General features: G+C 50.7%; 1 protein-coding gene across 1 annotated transcript in view; it reads right to left on the bottom strand.

Annotated features, from left to right (window-relative positions):
- The window catches only part of Adamts14 (ADAM metallopeptidase with thrombospondin type 1 motif 14), a 70952-nt gene extending 53197 nt beyond the window's left edge, over positions 1-17755 (bottom strand). Inside the window, exons 1-2 of the mRNA XM_040732375.1 lie at positions 17429-17755; positions 15377-15777 (exon numbers count right to left, since the gene is read on the bottom strand). Of these exons, the coding sequence (XP_040588309.1) occupies positions 15377-15777; positions 17429-17510 (483 nt within the window). The 5' untranslated portion in view covers positions 17511-17755. The remainder of the gene's footprint in view (positions 1-15376; positions 15778-17428) is intronic.
- Between the last annotated feature and the right edge of the window lie 2558 nt (positions 17756-20313).

Here is a 20313-nt window from a genome sequence, read left to right as displayed (position 1 = left end):
TTTCCAATATGCTGTTTAGTACCATCACTTCAGCGGCAAAGGCAACAGCTTTTTCTCTGTCTATATCCAAAGGCCTCCAGGCCATTACTGTGGTTTTCCCCAGTTGCCCAGGTGGAGAAGAACTCCCAATTTCAGTGTGAAATCCCAGGGCACCTGAAGAATGGGTCCCATGACAACTGAGGAGGGGAGCTGGGCTTAGAAATCCCCATTGTAAAGCACGGTGGTGGCGGCGGTGGCGGTGGCAGCATTGCGTGCCTTTAATACCCACACTGGGGGAGGCAGAGTTAGAGATCAGCCTGGTCTACAGAGCGAGTTCCAGGACAGCCAGAGCTGCTGCACAGAGAAATCCTGTCTTGAAAATCCAAAAAGAAAAGAAAGAAAGAAAGAAAGAAAGAAAGAAAGAAAGAAAGAAAGAAAGAAAGAAAGAAAGAAGGAAGGAAGGAAGGAAGGAAGGAAGGAAGGAAGGAAGGAAGGAAGGAAAGAAAGAAACAAAGAAAGAAAGAAAGAAACAAAGAAAGAAAGAAAGAAAGAAGGAAGGAAGGAAGGAAGGAAAGAAAGAAAGAAACAAAGAAAGAAAGAAAGAAAGAAAGAAAGAAAGAAGGAAAGAAAGAAGGAAAGAAAGAAGGAAAGGCATGCAGGCAGACAGGCAGACAGACAGGCAGACTGTCTGCTATGGATCTAACTGAACAAGCCCAGTTTGTGACTGGTATCTGTCTGCCATCAGGACAAGGTCCCAGATATTTTAGTAGATCACAGAAGCCAAACTATTTTGAAACTTGTTCATAAGTATGACTTTGTATGTATAAGCATGTTTACTCTAAAGCTGCATGTATGTACAATGGAGATCTAGAAGTCAGGGGATACTGAGACAGCAAACAAACCTCCAGGATGGCCACAGGAAGGCCTGGGAAATGTGTTCTCAAATGAAATGGAAATCTAAGCTTAGAAATGGGCCAGATTCGGCTCCTGCAAGCACGGCTGTCTCTCTGGTCTCATCACACACTCCTCTGCTAGACCATTGCCCTCAACATTCAAGCCCATTCTAGTATCTCCCCTCCCTACTCAGCTGTCACTCTGGGAAAGAACTGTCTATACTCACTGCCTCGTGCCTCACCGTCCCCCGTCTCCCTCTAGCCACTGCAAATGGGCTTCTGGAACCACCATGTCCTGAAAGGTGCTCACCCATGACTGCCCTGTGGCCAAAGCTGGTTATCACTTCTTTGTCCCAGCCTGGTCTCCTCTAATCACATGTTCTCCCTAAACTTCTCCCTGATCCTGGCTTAAAAGACCTAATGCTGGCGATAATCCCCGATTGTCCTTCTCAGAACTCCTCATACATATATGAATTCTTTTCATGTTTGCCCAACAACCCCCTGCACAGACAGACCAGCAGGCAAACTTCTGAGAACTCTAGGCTTGTGTCCAGACCTGCTTTCCCTCCTTTGTTTTACCATTTCTGGGGGGAAAAATCAAGGTAGGCCAGGACCGCAAGACCTGCAACTTTCTGGTACCCTAACCCTGCAGCCAATTCAACCGCATGCAAGCATGCAAGTGTCCTTCAGGACCCAGGACTATTGTCTATTAGACATGACATGAGAGAAGTGCCATCCAGCCACCACCGCAGGGCAGGGTTCCTGCCAGGGCTCCTCTATGCACAGGCATGATGGGAAGCAGTGAAGGGAAGAAAAAAAAAAGACAAGCCTCTACTAGTCTTAACGAACTTATATCTGGATGATATAACTTGTACAACGTGATAATCAAGACAAACAACCCAATTTAAAAATAGGCAAAGGATCTGAGTAGCCATTTCTCCATGGAATATATTTAAATGGCCAATGAAAAGATGCCCAGTGTCATTAGTCAGCAGCAGAACTCAAATCCAAACCACAACGAAAGGCAGCCTTACACCCACTAGGCTGGCTAGAATCAAAGTAAGATAATAACAAGTGTTGGCAAGAACGAGGAGAAACTGGAGCTGTTACACACTGCTGGTGGGAATGTAGAATGTACAGCCACTTGAAAGCAGTCTGGCAGCTCCTTGTACTATTAAACAGCTTTAATACAGTGTCCAGAAGGTCCCCTCCTAGGTATAGACCCAAGACAAATAAAAATATGTCCACACAAAAAAAACTTGTCAATGGACAGTTAACCTTCACTGTCAACTTTGTTGGATTCAGAACCACCTAGAAGACACACTTCTTAACTGGTCTGGGAAGACATTTCCAGATAGATTTAACTGAGGAAGGGAGGCCCACCCTGAATGTGAGCAGCAGCATCCCATGGCCCCAATAAAAAGGAAAAATGGAGACAGCAAGCTGAGTGGCATCATTCCCCTCCCTCTGCTGCCTGAAGAAAGATGCAGTGTGGCCAGCCACCTCACTCTCCTGCCACCAAACCGCCCCACCATCACGGATTGTACCTCTTCTGGAACCCTGTCAGATGTTTTGTCATAGCAACCAGAAAAGCACTGAATACCGCGCTTATAGAAGCATTGTTCATAGCCATCAACAAGTACAAGTAGCCCAGATGCCGACCACCAACATATAACACAGGTGCACAGTAGAGTATTATCTGCCCATAAAAATGAATAAAGTCCCAATGCAAGCCACAGAGCAGATGAGCCTGAAAGCACTGCCAAGTGAAAGAAACCAGACACAAAAGACGATGAATTCCACGAGTGCCTTTACAGGAAAGGGGAGAGGAGAATGTGTGGGGAAAATAAATGAGTGGCTTCAGGGAGGACGGATTTGATTGGGGGCGAGAAGCAAGGAACACCCGTTTCTCTACGAGCTGATGAAAACTTTGCGTCAACTATGGAGCCAGTTGTGCATCCCTGTCTAAAGAAACCCCACTGGAAGCCAGGTGTGGTGGCATACTTTAAACCCAGCACTCAGAAGTTCGAGGCCAGCCTGATCTACAAAACGAGTTCCAGGGCAGCTAGGGCTGCACAGAGAAACCCTGTCTCAGAGGAAGGAAGGGAGGGAGGGAGGGAGGAAGGGAGGGAGGGAGGGAGGGAGGGAGGGACGAAGGAAGGAAGGAAGGAAGGAAGGAAGGAAGGAAGGAAGGAAGGAAGGAAGGAAGGAGAAAAGGAAAGGAAAGAAAACTAAAACCCACTGAACTGTGTGCTTTGAATGGGTAAACTTCATAGTGCATGAATCACATCTCGGTAAAGCAGCCGAGTACCCAGGGAGTCTAAGACACAAGAGGAGACACAGGCGCAGCACCCAAGCTGCCTGCTTCCTCAGAAGTGTGAGTCAGCATGGCTCAGATGAAAGCCCAGAGATGCTGAAAACTCAAACCTGATGTGAGGCCCCGACTGCTGAGGGAGATCTGCTAGAGGCAAGGGCAGCCAAGGCCTCAGCCTGAGCCCAGGAAAGTCTGCAGGCTGATTCAGACCTAGCTGCAGCCTTGACAAGCAGAACCGTGGAGCCCTCACAGGATGGGGCTGAAAAGGCCAGACTTGTCCTCAATGGGTATGCTGTACTATCCCCCAACCCAGCAGAATGAGGACTCCCAGGACAGGACAGAGGCTGGAAGAAACATCAGGAATCCAACTGGGGCTATTGCCTGGGATGGGATGACCACTGAGTCACAATTTCCAGGGCCATGACCTCTGAAGAGTCTGGGAGGGGCTAAACTTATCCCATCTGCAGCGATATTGTGGGTGATGTGGGGAAATGCAGAGTCCCCAATTCAAATTCTGACTCTGCTGCTCATTCAAGTAATCTTGGCTAAGGTGACATTCTGTGCATGTATCTATTAAAGAGGTCATACATATGCCAGACATCAGTTCTGCCTTCCAGCGACAGATGTGTGGCAACTATATTTTCTGTTGTTGTCATTAACATCACTCAAAACTATGCCTTAGAGCAATGGTTCTCAACTCCCTAACGCTGTGACCCATTAATACAGTTCCACATATTGTAGAGAACCCCAGTCACAAAATTATTTTGTTGCTATCTCATAACTGTAATCTGCTACTATTATAAACTGTAACATAAATATCTGTGTTTTCTAATAGTCTTAGATGATCCCTGTAAAAGGGTCCTTTGATGCCCCCAGAGGGTCATAAGCCACAGGTTGAGAATCAATGTTTTAGAGCCTGGGCCTCAGAAAGGTGATGGCGGGTCCAGAGATGGGAGCACCATTCTTAAACCTCAGAAAGGTTTGCCTCTGACTCCTGGCTCTGCCACAACCTGGCTTTTACCTGCTTAGATGCTCTGCGTGTAAACAGGAAGACATTCCTAAGAAGAGGAGGAAAAATCCTACCGGGTGAGTAGTAAAAGTCCCTACCAAGAATAGGAGACAAGCAGAGGGTAGCTTTAACCAGGTGTGATTTCTTTCTCTTAAAAATTCTGAGTTCTCTGAATTTTCCATGGTTTCCTTATCTCAAAGGGCAATCCCATTCTACACAGAAGTCTGCAACTCCCCTCCCATAAAGCAGTTTGAAAAAGAAAACTGTGTTTGTCAGCTTTTGGTGGCTGTGACAAAATATCTGAGAAAATCAAGTTTAAAAGAAGGGAAGTATATTTGGCTCATGGTTTCAGCCCATGGCGGTTTGGAGCTTCGACTTTTGAGTCTGGGGTGGCACAGGGCAGCATGGCAGAGGACACATCCACAACAAAGCTGCTTATGTCATGGTCAGGAAGCGGTTGGGGCCCCCATATGTCCTTCAAGGGCTTGCCTGCAACGACCTAACTTCCACTAGTCTGTACCTCCCAAACGATCCTCCACCTTCCAGTAGGCAGCACAAGCTGGTAACCAGGCCTTAACGCTAGAGCCTTTGGGGGAGCACTCTAGATTCTGACCACAGCACCAATACAATGGGCTCCTCCTTCTCTGCCATGGGGCTTTCCTGCCAATCAAGGAGAAGTGACACATCTGAGACCCTACCCATGCTAGGTGGCACGGGTCAGCATGGGCCCTCTCCAAGCCTCAATTCCCACATCTGAAACCAAGGGATTGGGGGGATAAAACAAAGGAGAGGCAGGAGGATGCCTCCCCAGGGTCTGACGTCGGGGGAGGGTGGGGTTTTCTGTTATATTTCCTTCCTGATCCCCCATGACCTGACCCTCACTTCTCTGTCAAATACATGGCTATGACAACTCTCCTCCTGCCTGGATGCTCATTTCAAACATCTGAGGAATTTTCAGATCTATTGCCACCCAGGTCACACCCCAAACCCACCACATCATAGCTCCATCGGAGGGGCTTGGACACTGGTATGCCCTCAAAGCTACCCGGGAGATTCCTACATACAGTCAGGGTCAAGAACCAAACACCCGAACTGAAAGCTTCTGGACCACAGAGCAGCACTCAAAGGGTTGACTACAGACTTTCACGTCCTTTTCACAAGATGGACCGGTCAACATGGGGGTTGCCAGAAGAAATGCAGAAAATGGACAGGAAATAGAAACTCCAGTGGACCATCTGTGCTTGCACTGAATGGGGTTAAGCCAAGCCAGGGTGGTTCTGCATGCCTCCGGCATTGGGAGCATCCCCACCCCAGGAGGGAGTGACGAGGATTCTCGAGATCGCTCTATCTGTGCCTCATGCCATCTCAGGACCTCACCACCTCCTCCTCCTCACAAAGACAACGCCTGAGTGAAAAATAACTGGTCAAGCGGGACGTTGGTGGCGCACACCTTTAATCCTAGCACTTGGGAGGCAGAGGCAGGCGGATCTCTGTGAGTCCGAGGCCAGCCTGGTCTACAGAGCGAGTTCCAGGACAACCAAGACTACACAGAGAAGCCCTGTCTTGAAAAACCAAAAGGGAAAAAAATTGTACAACTGTCCTCAAAGACAATGAGGGTCTTGAGGTCCAGGAAATGGCTAAGTGGCTATGATCTGCAGATAGCCAATGGCAAGTCAGTGGCTACCCAAGGTGGGGAAGTCCACAATCAGATAAGCTCAAGTCCCTCTGTGGTTTTGATGGTGATAATGATAATGATGACAATGACATAGGTGGTGTAATTAATTGTCCTCTATTGCCAACCAGAAGTTAGCTCATATCATTAACGGCTTGGTATAAATACACCTAAAGGAGGAGTGACTATTTTATTTTCACCCCATCCCATCTCCAGAGGGAGGGGTCCTGATGTAGGTGGCAGGGCAGGGCTCACACCTACAGGTGTCCTGAGCCTCCCCTTCCTCTGCAAACCCTGCCCTGGAGTCTGTTCTGAGTCAGAGCATTTCTCCCTGGGAGCTGAAGCCACGCATGTTTCCATTTCCCTATGCCCAGAAGCCGCATGGCTCCAAAGCTCCCCTATCCTTCTCCACCATTGCCGCAGCCCACCATGATCAGCCTGGGAGCTCTGCCTGGCCCCTTGCTTGGCTCCCAGTCCTGGCAGCAACTGTGGCTTCAGGACGAGGAGACAGGAAGCAGGCCTTGAGTGCCAGAAGGCATCTCAGCTGCCAAGCCTTGAACTGAGGAACAGCTCCCTTCACGGAGGCCCTGCTGTCTGCACCCTGTGGCTCAGATGCCAACCAGAACACTTAGAGCAGCTCCAGGGACAGACAGCCCCCCCTCAGCTTGGGGGAGCCAGCCAAGAGAGCGCCCAAAAGGTCCTTCCTCGGCCGTAAGTCACATCTCTCCCACATTAGATCACAAGCGTAAATATCTATCTCAGACTCTGATACAGTCAGTCTGTGGCAAGTGATGGCTGAGCTCTGTGGCAGCCGAGGAAGAAGTTGCTATGCAAGGCAGGGAAGCACGGGAGAGTAAGAAGTGGGGTGCACCAGACCCTCAAATCCCATGTCAACAGGCTCCAGCTGCAGTGGCACTAACACCACACTGACCCTCTGGGAACCACCAGTTTCCTCTACAGAGAAGCAAGAGCATCCAAACCACAGATAAATCCTCCTCGGGGACTGCATCACTAGAATGTTCCATATTCCCAGACTTCTGACACCTCACCCTTGTGTCTATCAGTTACCAGCAGCACAAATTTCCATGATGCAGCCACAAGGCCTCTTCACCTGCAGTATCATCCATTCACTCGCTCACTCACTCATCCATCCATCCATCCACCCATTCACCCATCCATCCACTCATGCATCCATCCATCCATCCATCCATCCATCCATCCATCCACCCACCCATCCACTGTCATTCATCAGAGAGAGTCCATTCTAAATACGCTCAATACAATAAAAAATGTCTTTATGACCCAGGAAAATGGTCCAGTGGGTGAGAGCAGTTGCACACACATGAGGATCTACTGTCAGATTCCCAGGATTCCCAGTATCCATATAAAGAGTTAAGAGTAGCTGTGCTGGGAAGACAGAGACAGGGGGATTGCTGGATTTGTTGGCCAGCCAGTCAGTCTACTTGAAAACAATAATCTCTGGGTTCAGTGAGAGGTGTGTCTCAAATAAATGATAGAGGAGACCAGCTGATATCCTCCTCCTACTCCATTTGTACATCAATACACACACACACACACACACACACACATACACACACACACCTTCACATTGAGCTACTACTTCACTGAGATGGAAACAGACAACAAACACATCCATAGAACTATAGCGTCCCAAAGGGGACAGTAATAAATGATATAAGGCAAATATTAAGGCCACTGGAGACTAGAATCTTATTTGTGGCCCTGCAAATTGAACCTGGGCTTTGTAGATGCTAGGCAAGTACTCTTTCACTGAGCTATATCTCTAGGTCTTTTGTGATTTACTTAAATTTCAAGATTGGTTCTCACTAAGTAACCTAGGCTGGCCTTGAAGTCAGGCAGGCTTTTATTTGTTTCTTTTTAGCTAAAACAGGATCTCATACTGTAGCTTGGGTAGCCTGAAACTCACTAGATAATTCAGGCTGGCATCAAACTGGTTGAACTTCCCTGAGAGCTGAGATTACGGGCATGTGCCACCAAGCCCTTATAAGAGCTTTTGAGGATGGAGAGACGACTCCATGGTTGAGAGCTTTTGTGGAGGGACCCGGTTCAGTTCCCAGCACTGAACCATATGGTGGTCCACAAGCATCTATAACTCCAGTTCCTAAGGATCAGATACCCTCTTCTGACCTCCTCAGGCACGCACGTGGTACACAGGCATACATGAAGAAAGAGCACTCACACACATAAAATTAAATTTTAAATAGTAATAATAGAGCCCACAAACAGTAGCTATGGGTAAGGACCCAGCAGGAACTACTGGGGACACAGTTGGCCCACATCTCCAGGCCAGTAGCCTCTGGAAGCAGTTTGTGTCCTGACAGATGCTTGCACCTGCAGAGCTCTCTCTCAAACCAGCCTATCAACAGCTCCTGCCGCCATGTCACTGCAAGCTAAGCAGACCACAAAGCTTGTCGTGTTCTATGACGTGCAGTGAGCATTTCACAGCTGCCCCACTCTGAGATCTGAAAATGGATAGAAGAGTAGCCATGTGATTTCAGGCTGAGAAACCAGAAAGTTTCACTGGAGCTAAAGTCCACTCACAACATGGCCACTGGTGCGTCATTTTTCTGAGTTCTAAGGAAGACAATGCTATGCAGAAGGTAAGCAAGTCCACCCCTTGGATCAGGAGCCTTAAAAACACCTCATTTAGCACCAAGCCAAGCCCAGGAGTCCACAGAACAGTCCTCTGGCTTTCAATATCCAGGATCCGATGCTATTGTCATGACTACCATATCACTGGCCATCACTGGCCTTGAGTCACCACCCATGTGAACTCTATCCTTTTCCATTGAGTCAGGAAAGGCTGGGGGATTGTGGGAGGCGCCTTAGCACTCCCACCCCCCCTGAGAGGACATTCACTAGAATATATATATATATATATATATATATATATATATATATATATATATATACCCTAGGTCTTGGCTTTCTTAGCTGGGAAATAAACAGGGACATTGAGGCCCCATAACCTCTTCCAGACATAGTTTCTCCAAGGACAGGGAGAAGGCAGGGACTATTCTGAGCTGAGACCTACAATAGGAATGTTTGTAGCAGGGTCATCTTCAGACTCATGAGTAGTTGTCACAGACACTCCTGACCTACCAGGAATGAGATGGCATGTGGACATTGGTGATTGGTTTAGGGCTTTGAAGGCAAGGCAAGGCCCACATGCTGGAAACACCATGCCAGGGAGCTGGCAGGAACTTAAGAATTTTCCATTGCAGAGCTGGGGGAGCTCCTGCGGGCACTCACTGGGAGCCCACCCGGGTCTCTCCCATGGAGACCAGGAAGCAGATAGGCAGGCAAGCCCAGCCTTCCACAAGCCTCAGCCACCCTCCTTCCACCCACAGCCTGGAGATACGGCTGAGGAAGGAAAATCAAACCAACCTCACTAGAAGGGGAGGTCTCTGCTGCAGAACAGCAGCCGTGAGGTGATGTCTGGCTTTTATTCCATATCATAAATAGGTTACTAACCCAGGGCTGACAGCAAGGCAGGGCTGTGGAGAGACAGGGAAGGAAGACTGTGATATTGACTGTCTCAAGGGCTAGAAAGTCCCAGAAGCCAAGCAGCTCCACTCACACAGGCCAGGCAGCACGAAAGGCAGGAGCAACAGGGGAGGAGCTCTCCCAGGAGCAAGAGGTGGGACCTGGAGCAGACAGGATGTCCCAGGGTCCACAGCTGAACCTGCTGCACATTCTGCCACTCTGCCCTTGCTCACTTACGTGCCCATTCATTGTCCCCAACTTTGAGCAACATCTTAACTGCAGCATTTTAAAAGACTGTGTGTGCATGCGTGTGTGCCTGTGCATGTGTCTGTGTGTGTGTGTGTGCCACATGTGTGCAGACACCCAAGGAGGCCGGAAGAGAGCACCAAATTCCCCGGGGCTGGGGTCCTAGGCAGTTGAGAGCCACTCAATGTGGATGCTGGGAACCCAACTTAGGTCCTGGAGGTGCAGCAAGACCTTTTAAGCGCCAAGTGCAACAAAACGTCAAGGGAGGCAGGGATGTATGTAACTCAGTTGATAGAATGCTCACTAAGCGAGTGTAAAGCCCTGGGTTCCTCCTCTAGTAGCGTGGCGGTGCACACCTGTAACCCCAACTCCCAGGAGGTGGAGGCAGAAGAACCCTAAGTTCAAGACCATCTTCAGCTACATAGCAAGTTTGAGGCTAACCTGGACTACATACGACTGCCTCAAAAGAAAAACAAAGAAGGAAGGACATCACTTCATAGGTAAGGACATGACTTTATAGGTAACATAAATAGACTCAGAGTCGAGGACCTCGGTAGGGAGAACATTTGCAAAGATGGCAATCCTGTCCCCATGTGTACGTTCTTTGCAGTGAGACGTTGCCACTCATCTCTGAGAGACAGAGCCCATGTCCTTACCTGGAAAAATCTCCTCTGCCCTTATAGTGTGGCTTGGCCAATACAAAGAGCATCTCAAAGCTTCCAAGGCTGGACCTTAAGAGACCATATGGCTTCTGCCTTCCCCATCTTGGAATGCTGCCTGGAGACTGTGGGGAAAGAGCCAAGCTGTCTGCTGGAGGAAGGGAGGCCACAGGGGGAGAACTCAGGCCATCTAACTTATAGCCAGCACCACACTGGCATGAGGATGAGGCCAGAGGGGACCTTCCAGCCAGCCCACCCAGCCACTGGGAGCAGCCTCGAGAGAAGGCCGAGGAGACAATCAGAATAAGGACCACCAGGAGGAGGCCTGGGTGAGGCTAGACCAGCGTGGGCTCTGAATACCAGATGAAGCCCAGAGACCCCCCGGGTAGCCTTCAGACAAAATAAAATGCCGCTGACGTCCTCTTCCTGCCTGCCACCATCTCAGACTAGGAAACACAAGTGACATAGATACATCAGCAGACAGGTCTTTAAGGCCCTTTGCACACGGACAAGTCTGGGAATTAGTGACTACGATGACCTCTGTTTTCGAGATAAGGAAACCGAGAAACAGATAGGTTAGGGAGTTGGCTAGGGTCATGCCACACGTACAAAGCAGAGCTGGAAGTTCACCCTAAGTAGATCAGTTGCTCATCCCAAATACACACTGCAAGCCTACAAGTGTGGGACGAATGTTCCCTTCAGTAGCTGAGTTTTGAAATCCGCTCACAAACGCGACTGTCTAAAAGGAGGGGCTTCTAGTCAATACATTAAGTCATAAGGATGGGGTCCCCAGAAATGGCATTAGACACCTTATAAAAGGGCTGGCAGCCCTCTTTCCTTCCCATCTCTCTTTTCCTTGTGCGATGCCTGCAATGCACCCTTTGAAATGTGTTCCAATCCCTTGTACCCCTGCACCTCTGCCCCCTTCTTTCCCATTGCAGTCTCTGGTGTTGAGTGCAATTTGTTTTAAATAGTGTAATAGGTCTAGCATTGACTCCGAAGCCCAGCCCCAGAACCTGGCCAGAGCCTGGCTCTGTGCAAGGCGCTAGACTGTTGAGAGAGATGCGCTTGGAATGCTCCCTTGCCTAGGAAAGAGTCTGAGTGTTGTCACAATCCCTTGAGTTGGGCAACCATTGTGAACGAGTGTGCACACACACACAAAGATACCATTGTCTGGGTGGGCGGGTGGCCTAGCCAGCCTGAGGGGCCCGGCGGCCTAGGTGGCCACTAAAATGAACCACTGGACTGAGCCCCACTTTTCAAGACCCCACCATAAACTCACATGATGAGGGTCCTAAATCCAGAGACCATTAAAAACTTCGTAAAGGCCCAGGTCGCACAGCCAGTTGGCACCAGAATTGAAAATACTCCTCCTCCCACAGTGACTACTAGCAAGACCTTTCCAGCCCTTTCCAGGCCAGGCACTTTTCACTATTACCTGATTAAAATACAGTTCACACGAGTGCAGAGCACCATGAAAGGAACAGCTTTCATGACTTACTGCTTCTCCAGATAGGGACATAGGCACAGTTATGTGTCCACAGCCCTAACATTCATTTCTCAGTCCTTTCTTCTCCCCAAGGTGCTGACCACTACATCAGTGTGTGCGTGTGTGCGCGTGTGTGTGTGCACACGTGCATGCGTGAGTATGCATGTGTGTGTGCGCGCATGCATATGTGCGTGCATGTGTGTGTGTGTGCATGCGTATGTGTGTGTGTGTTGCATCATAAGTACATATATGTGTGTATGTGTGTGTGAAGACTGGCATCTTTACTCTCATTCTTGGGACATTCACTAAGCCTGCTCATCACTTCAGAGTCTCCTGTCTCAACATCCTGGCACTAGGATCACAGGTGTGTGCTGCAACACCCAGCTTTTTAGGGAGACTCCAAGGATCCAAACTCAGGTCCTCCATATTTGTCCAGCACACCCCTAACCAAAGACTAAGCCATCTTCCCAGCCACTGCAGCCCCATTTTAAAAGTGAAAGGACCCTAGTCAGAGGTTGCTGGGACCCAGGGGTGGGAGAAAAAGGAGAGCTGGCTCCTGCCTCCAGGGCCCCTCCCCAACCTCACCCTATGCCGCTAAAAATGCAGCATTCGCAGAGTGGGAAAACAGAACCAGATGTGACAAATCTTACACGTGTGGCCACTTCCGCACCAGACCTTGACTCACAGAGAGCACTGTGCAGTCAAACCCCTTACAAGCCCAGCATGTGGCCTTGAGGCCCAGCACCCAAGGAGCCGGTCTCAGCTGATAGCCTGTGCTCTGGTAGACCCCAGCGCCCAGGGAGACAGACTCAGCTGATAGCCTGTGCTCTGGGTAGACCCAGTGAGGAGATAGCCCTGACCAAGAAGCAGAGACCCCTGAAGCCCCTCCAGCACCCACAGAGAATTGGCCTCTACCCAAACCCCATGTTACCTCAAATACAGAACATCAGTAGCCATGATGAGCAATATATTGGGCCGCTTGCAGTCACCTGGACGCATTCCCAATCTTGATCCTTGGCTTGAAAGTGTCCCAGGCTATGGGCTCCTAAGGAAGCATTTCCCAGGGGGCAAGGAGAGTCTTCTATATCCCTTGTTTGCTGCCTAAACACTCTCTGGCCTTCCCAAGTCAGCCCTTCACTCTGCTGTCAAGAGATCAGCACATGCATTCCTGTTGGTGATGTTTGGACAGTTCTAAGGCAATGAATGGTACCTCCTCCCCTAAACTCGGCATTACTGTTTCATGACCCAGGCAGGGAAGGCTGGGGTGTTCAAAGTCAGACTCTGGAAACCCATAGCAGATTCCTCCCCCATCCTTAACTGGAGCACAAGACGAGATATGTGTAAGGCCTGGGCTGGACTACTCAGAGAACAGCAAGACCCCATCTAATACTCCTTTTGTTGTAAGAACAGCCTTGTGTGGACAGACCCACAGCCAACTTCATCCTTATGTGAGCTGTAACCTGCACCAGCGGGTAGTGACCCTCATCTCTCTCTACCTCACCCTACCATCCAGCCCAGTGAACACCTGGAATAGACTTTATCATGCACTGCAGTTAATTCATGCGTATCGTTGGAGATGGACACAGCAAATAAATAAATGCAATTTAAAAAATGTAAGTGCAAATCCTAGAGACAGGAAACGACTTATCCAAGGTGGCATAGCTAAGGGGAACATTTACCCAGAGGCTACAGCAATCAGCAACACCACCCCAGGCATGTCCAGCCCCACCTATCAACCCTGCCAAACACCAGCCCCAGACATCAGGCACAAGTGTCGTCAAGCACACTGAACCATGTGGCCATGTAAGGTACACCTCACTAGGTACTATGTCAGGGTCACATATAGCCCTGGTCCCTGCAGCATCCACTTGTCAGGAGAATGATGAACTGGTCCAATGACAAGGACAGTTCTTGAGGAGGTCTGAATGGTGCTGCTCACCCCCTTCATACCTTACTTGAGGTTCAAGATGTACAAAGAATCTCCTCATGCCTTAATCCAGGTGGGCATGAAAACAGACTCAGTACCCACCATTATCTGGGCAAGCTCCTACATCTCCCATTGACCCCACAATCCGGGTTCCCCAATATCTACCTATGGATAACCTTACCCCAGATCACTTGGAGAGTCTGGGGCTCACCCTGAAGAGGGAGACATTACACCTCTGACAGGGTGTTCAACTGCACATCCTAAACCTTAAGGACCAGTCACTGCCTAGACCATGCCTCTCAATGGTGACTCTATTGCCTACAGTGGCATGAAAATTGTTTGGGGAAAGGAAAACAATTATAGTCAAAGCGTAGAGACTAGGAGGATGGCTCAGTGAGAAAGCATTTGCTATGTTAGCATGAGGGCCAACGTTCTGATCCCCAGCACCTGTGTGAAAGTCAGGTGTGGCAGTACCCCTGAATTCTAGGGCTTCACTGGTCAGCCAGCCGGTGTAGCCAAACCAGAGACCTCCAGCTTCAGTGAGGGACGGTCCCATAGAATAAGGAAGAGAGGAGAGAGGCTGACCTCCGGCTGCCACACACTGGTGCACGTACATACGCAGGCATCCACCTCACACACACACTGCATGCGTATACATGTGTATACACTACGTGTGCATGTGTCTACATGTGTGTGTGTGTTTTGAAAGAGAGAGCTGAACAGTAAGAGTATTCCCACAATCTGGGGGATGGGGTGCCATGTGGAGCAATCAGTAAAAAACAGAGAACTTAGAGCTGTGGAAAAGAGAAAAAGATGTGACATATGTCACAGCCACAGTGACTCCCCTCATCTGATCCTGGCGGGGAAGCCAGGCCACACAGTACTGGTATCACACCAGTTCTGTAAGGGGCAGGGACCACGTTGCATCCCCAGCATCTAGAATAGTAACCACATGAGGAATGGATTTAAAAAAATCCTGCTGGGGTGTAGGGACCTGAGCCTATAATCTCAGCATTAAGAGGCAGAGGCAGGGGGTCTCAAGTTGGAGGGCTACCTGGCAAGACCTTGTCTCAATACATAAATAGATGAGTAAGTCCCCATCTTAAGCCTGAGGGAAAGAAGCATAGAAGGATTAGCTCATCCAAATCTGCCACCAGCACAGCCTACAACAGTGGTTGTCAACCTTTCCTAGTGCTGTGACCCTTCAATACAGTTCCACATGTTGTGGTGATCCCCCAACCATAAAATTATTTTTGTCGCTACTTCATAATTGTGATTTTGCTACTGTTATCAATCACAAAGTAAATGTCTGATAAGCAGATGGTCTTAGGCGACCTCTGTGAAAGCATCATTTGACCCCCAAAGAGGTCATGACCCACAGGTTGAAAACTGCTGCCCTGGACTACGCCTTCCTCGGCTCTGTTTTAGTCTGGGCCAGCAGGTAGCTTATTGGCGTTTTTCCTGGTGACTAAAAGCATTAAAAAAGGTCCTAACCCACTACGGCCACCTCACACCTGGCAGAGCCCGGCAGCCAGTGAGAGCATGATGGTAGCAGCATTGTGTACTGTGCCCTTGGGAATCTCGAGCCTGGGGGTCAGGGGTCACTGAGGGCTGTGAAAAGATCCCGATGCTCAACAGGAGAGGAAGTCCTGTCCCTTACCAATCCATCACAGTTGCTGATGGCAACAGCTGCCCCAGGCATTCCAGTGACACCTCCGGTGTACACACACTCCTGCCGCAAGGGTTGTCGGAAGAGTTCCTGGAAGTCCTCTTGCCACTCCACCGGGGCCCCCGGGGCCACCAGCCTCCGGTTGGGCTGCAGGCTCAGGTGAAGCAGCTTCCCAAAGACAGTCACGTTGAAGTACAGGGAGCGGGGCCTTGGACCGACAGGCCTCGGAGTCTCTCTTTCCAGTCTCGGGGGGCTGCGAGCCACCCGGAGGTGGCTGCGTGAGGAGGCTACTGTGGGGGCGGAGACCACATGGGACAAGAAGCGCCCCCGAAAATCCGTGCTGCAGGGCACAGTCACAACATAGTCACGGAGTTTCCCAGAGAGGTGCAGGTCTGTTGGAGGTAAGCACACAGTCACTTCACTGTACACCGTACAAAGGTAGGAGGAATCTGGGAATTCCCTGGGGGAGATGGACAGGCAGCCCTGAGCATCACTTATTATCACAGAGTCCCTTAGCCTAAGTTCATTCATTTTTCTCCCCATTACTTCCTGAGCCTACATAGTCACTCTGTACTTTGTTGAATGGCATTCGGGTACACATAGATTTGTGAATGTACATTCTCACTGTAGCTGCCCAGTCTTCCTTTTATATTTAGCAGAAGTAAATAAATGATGTCAAACAGAGTCCCATCACCATAGCAACAAGCCTTCCAAGCTTGAGCACTGCTCAGAAAGGGCTGAAATTCCATATCTGCCTTAACTCCCCCAGTGTACTGAGGTCACCAGCCTGGGGGTAGGGGCCTCGACAAGCTCACAAGAATGCAGCTGCCAAAACAAACGCACCTAGAAACCCAGGACACCCGTGCCCTTGACACAGAAAGGAGGGGCCAGAGGAGAGAGAAAGGGAATGCACCGTTATATACTTTTCCGAAGTTAGCCAGGAAACTTTTTAAAGCAACGCAGTGACTGAGACTTCTGCGCTGCCCAGCCCCAAGCAGGATAAATATAGAGCTTCAAAAATAAAAAGAGACACAGTGGGGTGACCTGCCCACTTGGGCTGACTGAAGTGTGAGGTCATGGCCCCATGCTGTGGGCCACTTGCCAGGCGGTGGGCCCCATCCTTACACAGCTCTCTCTCCCTGTGCACAGCCAGGCAGGGATGACAGCTCACTGGCTCCCAGGCCTGGTGATTCATGGATACAAGTTGGAAGGAATTTCCACTTCTCCATAGTCCTATCTTCGACTCCCCAGCTCACAGCACTGATTAAACACACACACACACACACACACACACACACACACACACACAGAAAGATGCGCCCTTAAGGTCCCCAGGGCCAATTGCAAATGGGTGGTGGCATTCTTTTATCTTTTAGCTGTGACAGCAAAGGAACCCAAGACTGTGCAAAATGGGGTCCACTTGGGCACATGAACCCTGCCTAGAAACAACAGAACCTTTTATTATACCCAAAAGCACCCAAAGGGTACCGGTGCTGTAAGATACATGTAGTTATAGTTATGTCTCTGGTCTATGCCTGGAAGATGACCTACAGTGTCTGAGGAGAGTATGTGGGGAGCTTGGAGGGAAATAGGGAATGGACCTCTTTTCTGGTCAGAAGCAACAGTGCCCATGGTTTTCTGCTATGGGAAGCTATCACCTACTAACCTGATTCCGTGTGAGACAACCAGACATGCACACTCAGACATGCACATGCACACAATTCCACAAGTGCCACCCAAGTTGGAGACAAGGCATTAAAAGATCAAGAGTAGTGGGGGAAGAAAGTGGGAGGATGGGCTCACTGACTTTTTCTCACAGGAAGAGACTCCTGTTCCCAATTCCCTCCTGCAGGTCACTTCTCCAGTGACAGAAAGGGACAGAAATCGCTAAAAAGCAGCCAAAATGAAGCAACTCAGCCTTTACCAGGCACACAGTCTTCCACCTCCCTCGACCCTTGCCAGGCTGGCTCCTGCATCCTGGGGCCACTCTGACCGCTAGCACCCCAGAGACCCCACGTCCCCGCGCAACCGGCCCGCACGCACCTGGGGTCTGACTGCCCGCAGCGGCGCAGAGCATGCAGTACCAGGGCAGCAGGCAGGGCAGCAGCGCGCAGAGCCGAGCCATGTGGCCGCGCGGGGACGGGGACTGGCAGGCAGGCGCCCGAATCCCCGGACTGCCGGATCGCAGACCAGCAGGCAGCCTCCGCCTCCTGCCGGCCCGCTCCTGGCCCCCACGGCAAGGCTCCCGCACTGCTGGCTCCAGCTGCAGCCACTCTGTCTGCCCGCCCGCGCTGTACCGAGCCGCCCGGACTCGGCGAGACCGGCTAGGGGCGCGGGGCGGGTACACGGACAGGGCGGGCCGCGCGGCACGGGCGGGGGGCGCGGGCGCTGGGAGTGGGGGCGGGCCTGGCGAGCCACAGCGTGCGGCCGGGATCGGAAGTGCCACGCGGAGCTCGCGCGGGGGCTCTTGGAGCACGGGGCGATCGTCCCTTCAGACGCCAGAGCTTTCCAGAGCGACGGGCCTGAAGAGCTTCCCATGGCCGCTCCGCCCCCCCCTTTGCCGACTCTATGACTACTCCAGAGCCATGGCTCTTAGGGTATCCGGCAACATTTTGAAGGAGAGGATGGGGAGTCCCCCCACCTCCCGGGATGCATTACTAACTCTTGACCCGTTGGGCCTTCCCACTTTGTAGATGACAGCGCCATGGACCCTAGGGTACTTCCGCTGTCCTGTGTCCTAATCAAAATCAGGGCACAGGATGGTGAAGAGAGGAGTCCTGCAGGGCCATGCAACCCAAATGCCCAAATGGAAATCCCAGCGCAAAGCCTGTTTCCTCCTCTGTGGCATAGCTGTTAGCCACAGCACACAAAAGACACACAATAAACGATGAATGCCCAGCATGTCCACCTCTGGCACAGGACCGCACGCTGTAGCCTGCAGTGCAAAGAACAGAGCATCTCACAGGCACAGCAGATGCTGGCTTGGCGATTTGTTGAGACAAGTTCCATAGTCAGGGCCCACAGCCCATCAGAAAACCCCATGTTCTTGCTTCACTTTACAAGTATGTTCTTAATAATTTGAAATTAGACTATAATTCAAACTGCTCACAGGTGGAGACTTGGAGAAAGGAGGATGGGATTGGCTTTGCTATTTTCATTGTTCTCTTGTTGTGTTTAACTGTGGCTACGGCTGTGAAATGACGCTGAGGTTTGGGGAGGCCAGCTCATTTCTGACGTCAGCTCAGAGAGCTGATACCCATTCTATTCCAAGTGACATCGAAGCACTCAGTTATAAATGGCCCCAACCGAATCGAATGTGCAGTGTTTATTTCTGGTTAAGACCAGTGAGGTCAAGACAAGGCAGGGGGCTATGTGGGAAGTTGATGGAGGCAGGAAGTGGGCTACAAAGGTTCAGCTCCAGAACTCTGCGTATCTACTACATGATTCTAAGATAATGGCTGACCTTCCCAGGGTCTCAGTCTTCCAAGCTGTAAAGTGGGAACAGATGTGACAAAGTGACATAAGGATAGCTCACAAGCCATCCCAGAAGACCCCTCTAGAAAGCCCAGGCACCCTGACCCCACTCCACCTCCTCTTCCTGCCCCCCCCAGCGGAGCACAAACTACAACTGCGGCCCCGGAGTGTGAGTCATGAGCCGTGTGCTGGGGCCTTCCCTGGAGTCAGCCTTGGCAAAGAGAAATTAAAACCTCATCCTATTTCTCTGCCCCCACCTCCTTTCCCCAAGGCTACAATGGTTGCTTGTGTTGGCCAAGGATTGTGTGTCCAGGCCCTTTTCCACTGAGAAAGGCTTTGTTAGGGTGAGGGCGATGGGGACAGAAGGTAAGGAAGTGGCAGGGTAGCCTTGCTTCTAGATGTGAACACTGCCGTGTGAAGAAACCCACCGCTGCAGCCTGGAGACTCTCTTCGGAAGGCAAGTTCTGCGTTCCCCAAGCAGATGCCTTGGGACTTTGTGCCGAGGACAGTGGCTTGATGTGGAGGGTGGGTGGCACTCTCCGGGCAATGAATGGCCTTCCCACACTTATCCAATGCTCAATGCACGGTTCCAGGGAGGAAGATGCTAGAAGGTGTTGTTTGTCACGTTTGTCACCAGGGACCAGTCAGCAGAGAAGGCTCATGTTCCAATAAGCTTTGCGCCCGGTGAGAGAAGACTGGAGAAATGCCAGTGGATAGAGAAGCAGGGTGGCTAGCGACTAGCAAGGACAAGGGGACATCTAGGAAGAGAAGATAGGGAAGCCAGACGGAGTGAAGGACTGAAGGACACATCCTGGCTGGGAGGGAGGTGGGCCATGTACAGGGAGGAGGTGGACCAGCCTGCCTGGAGTGAGTGTCCCACACAGAAGAAAAGGCAGCATTAGCTAGACACCATGATCCAGTCACCCAGAAGCAGGGCAGGGAGGCGGTGTAGTACTGAGAGGTTACATGGCAGTTTAAGTGTGAGGAGGAACCGCTGAGCGGACTGAACATGTGCCTGACCTCCGGCCGGCACTCTTCTGAGCAGCCCAAATCCCAGAGGTTAGGGTCTACAGGGGCCAGTCTCCAGCTCAACACTTCCCCCTCTATTTTACCACTGGGCAACTGAGGTCACACGACTCATTCCCCCCAACCGAGGTCCCCCCCTCCCCGACTGCCTCCTCTGTGGAAAAAGAGCCTCCAAGGAACGAGCCCACTTCCTTCCCTCCTGCTTGTGGTCCAGGGTGAAGATGAGCTGGTTCAAGGTTGAGACACAACATGTCTTTGGCTTAGGGAGTTCCTGATGTCCCCCGTCCCCCCACCCCTCCGTCCCCCAGGGTGTGAGTTTGAGACAAGAGTCAGTGTTGTCACAGAATACGTGACTGGAGGCAGTGTTGTCTCAGAATATGCCCAGCAGGTGGCTGTGGTTTGTTGAGTATCAGCTGCTGTTATACACA

The sequence above is a fragment of the Mesocricetus auratus genome, unplaced genomic scaffold, assembly GCF_017639785.1.
Source record: "Mesocricetus auratus isolate SY011 unplaced genomic scaffold, BCM_Maur_2.0 Super-Scaffold_100027, whole genome shotgun sequence".
Lineage (NCBI taxonomy): Eukaryota > Metazoa > Chordata > Mammalia > Rodentia > Cricetidae > Mesocricetus > Mesocricetus auratus.
This window is presented reverse-complemented; position numbering and strand designations above follow the sequence as displayed.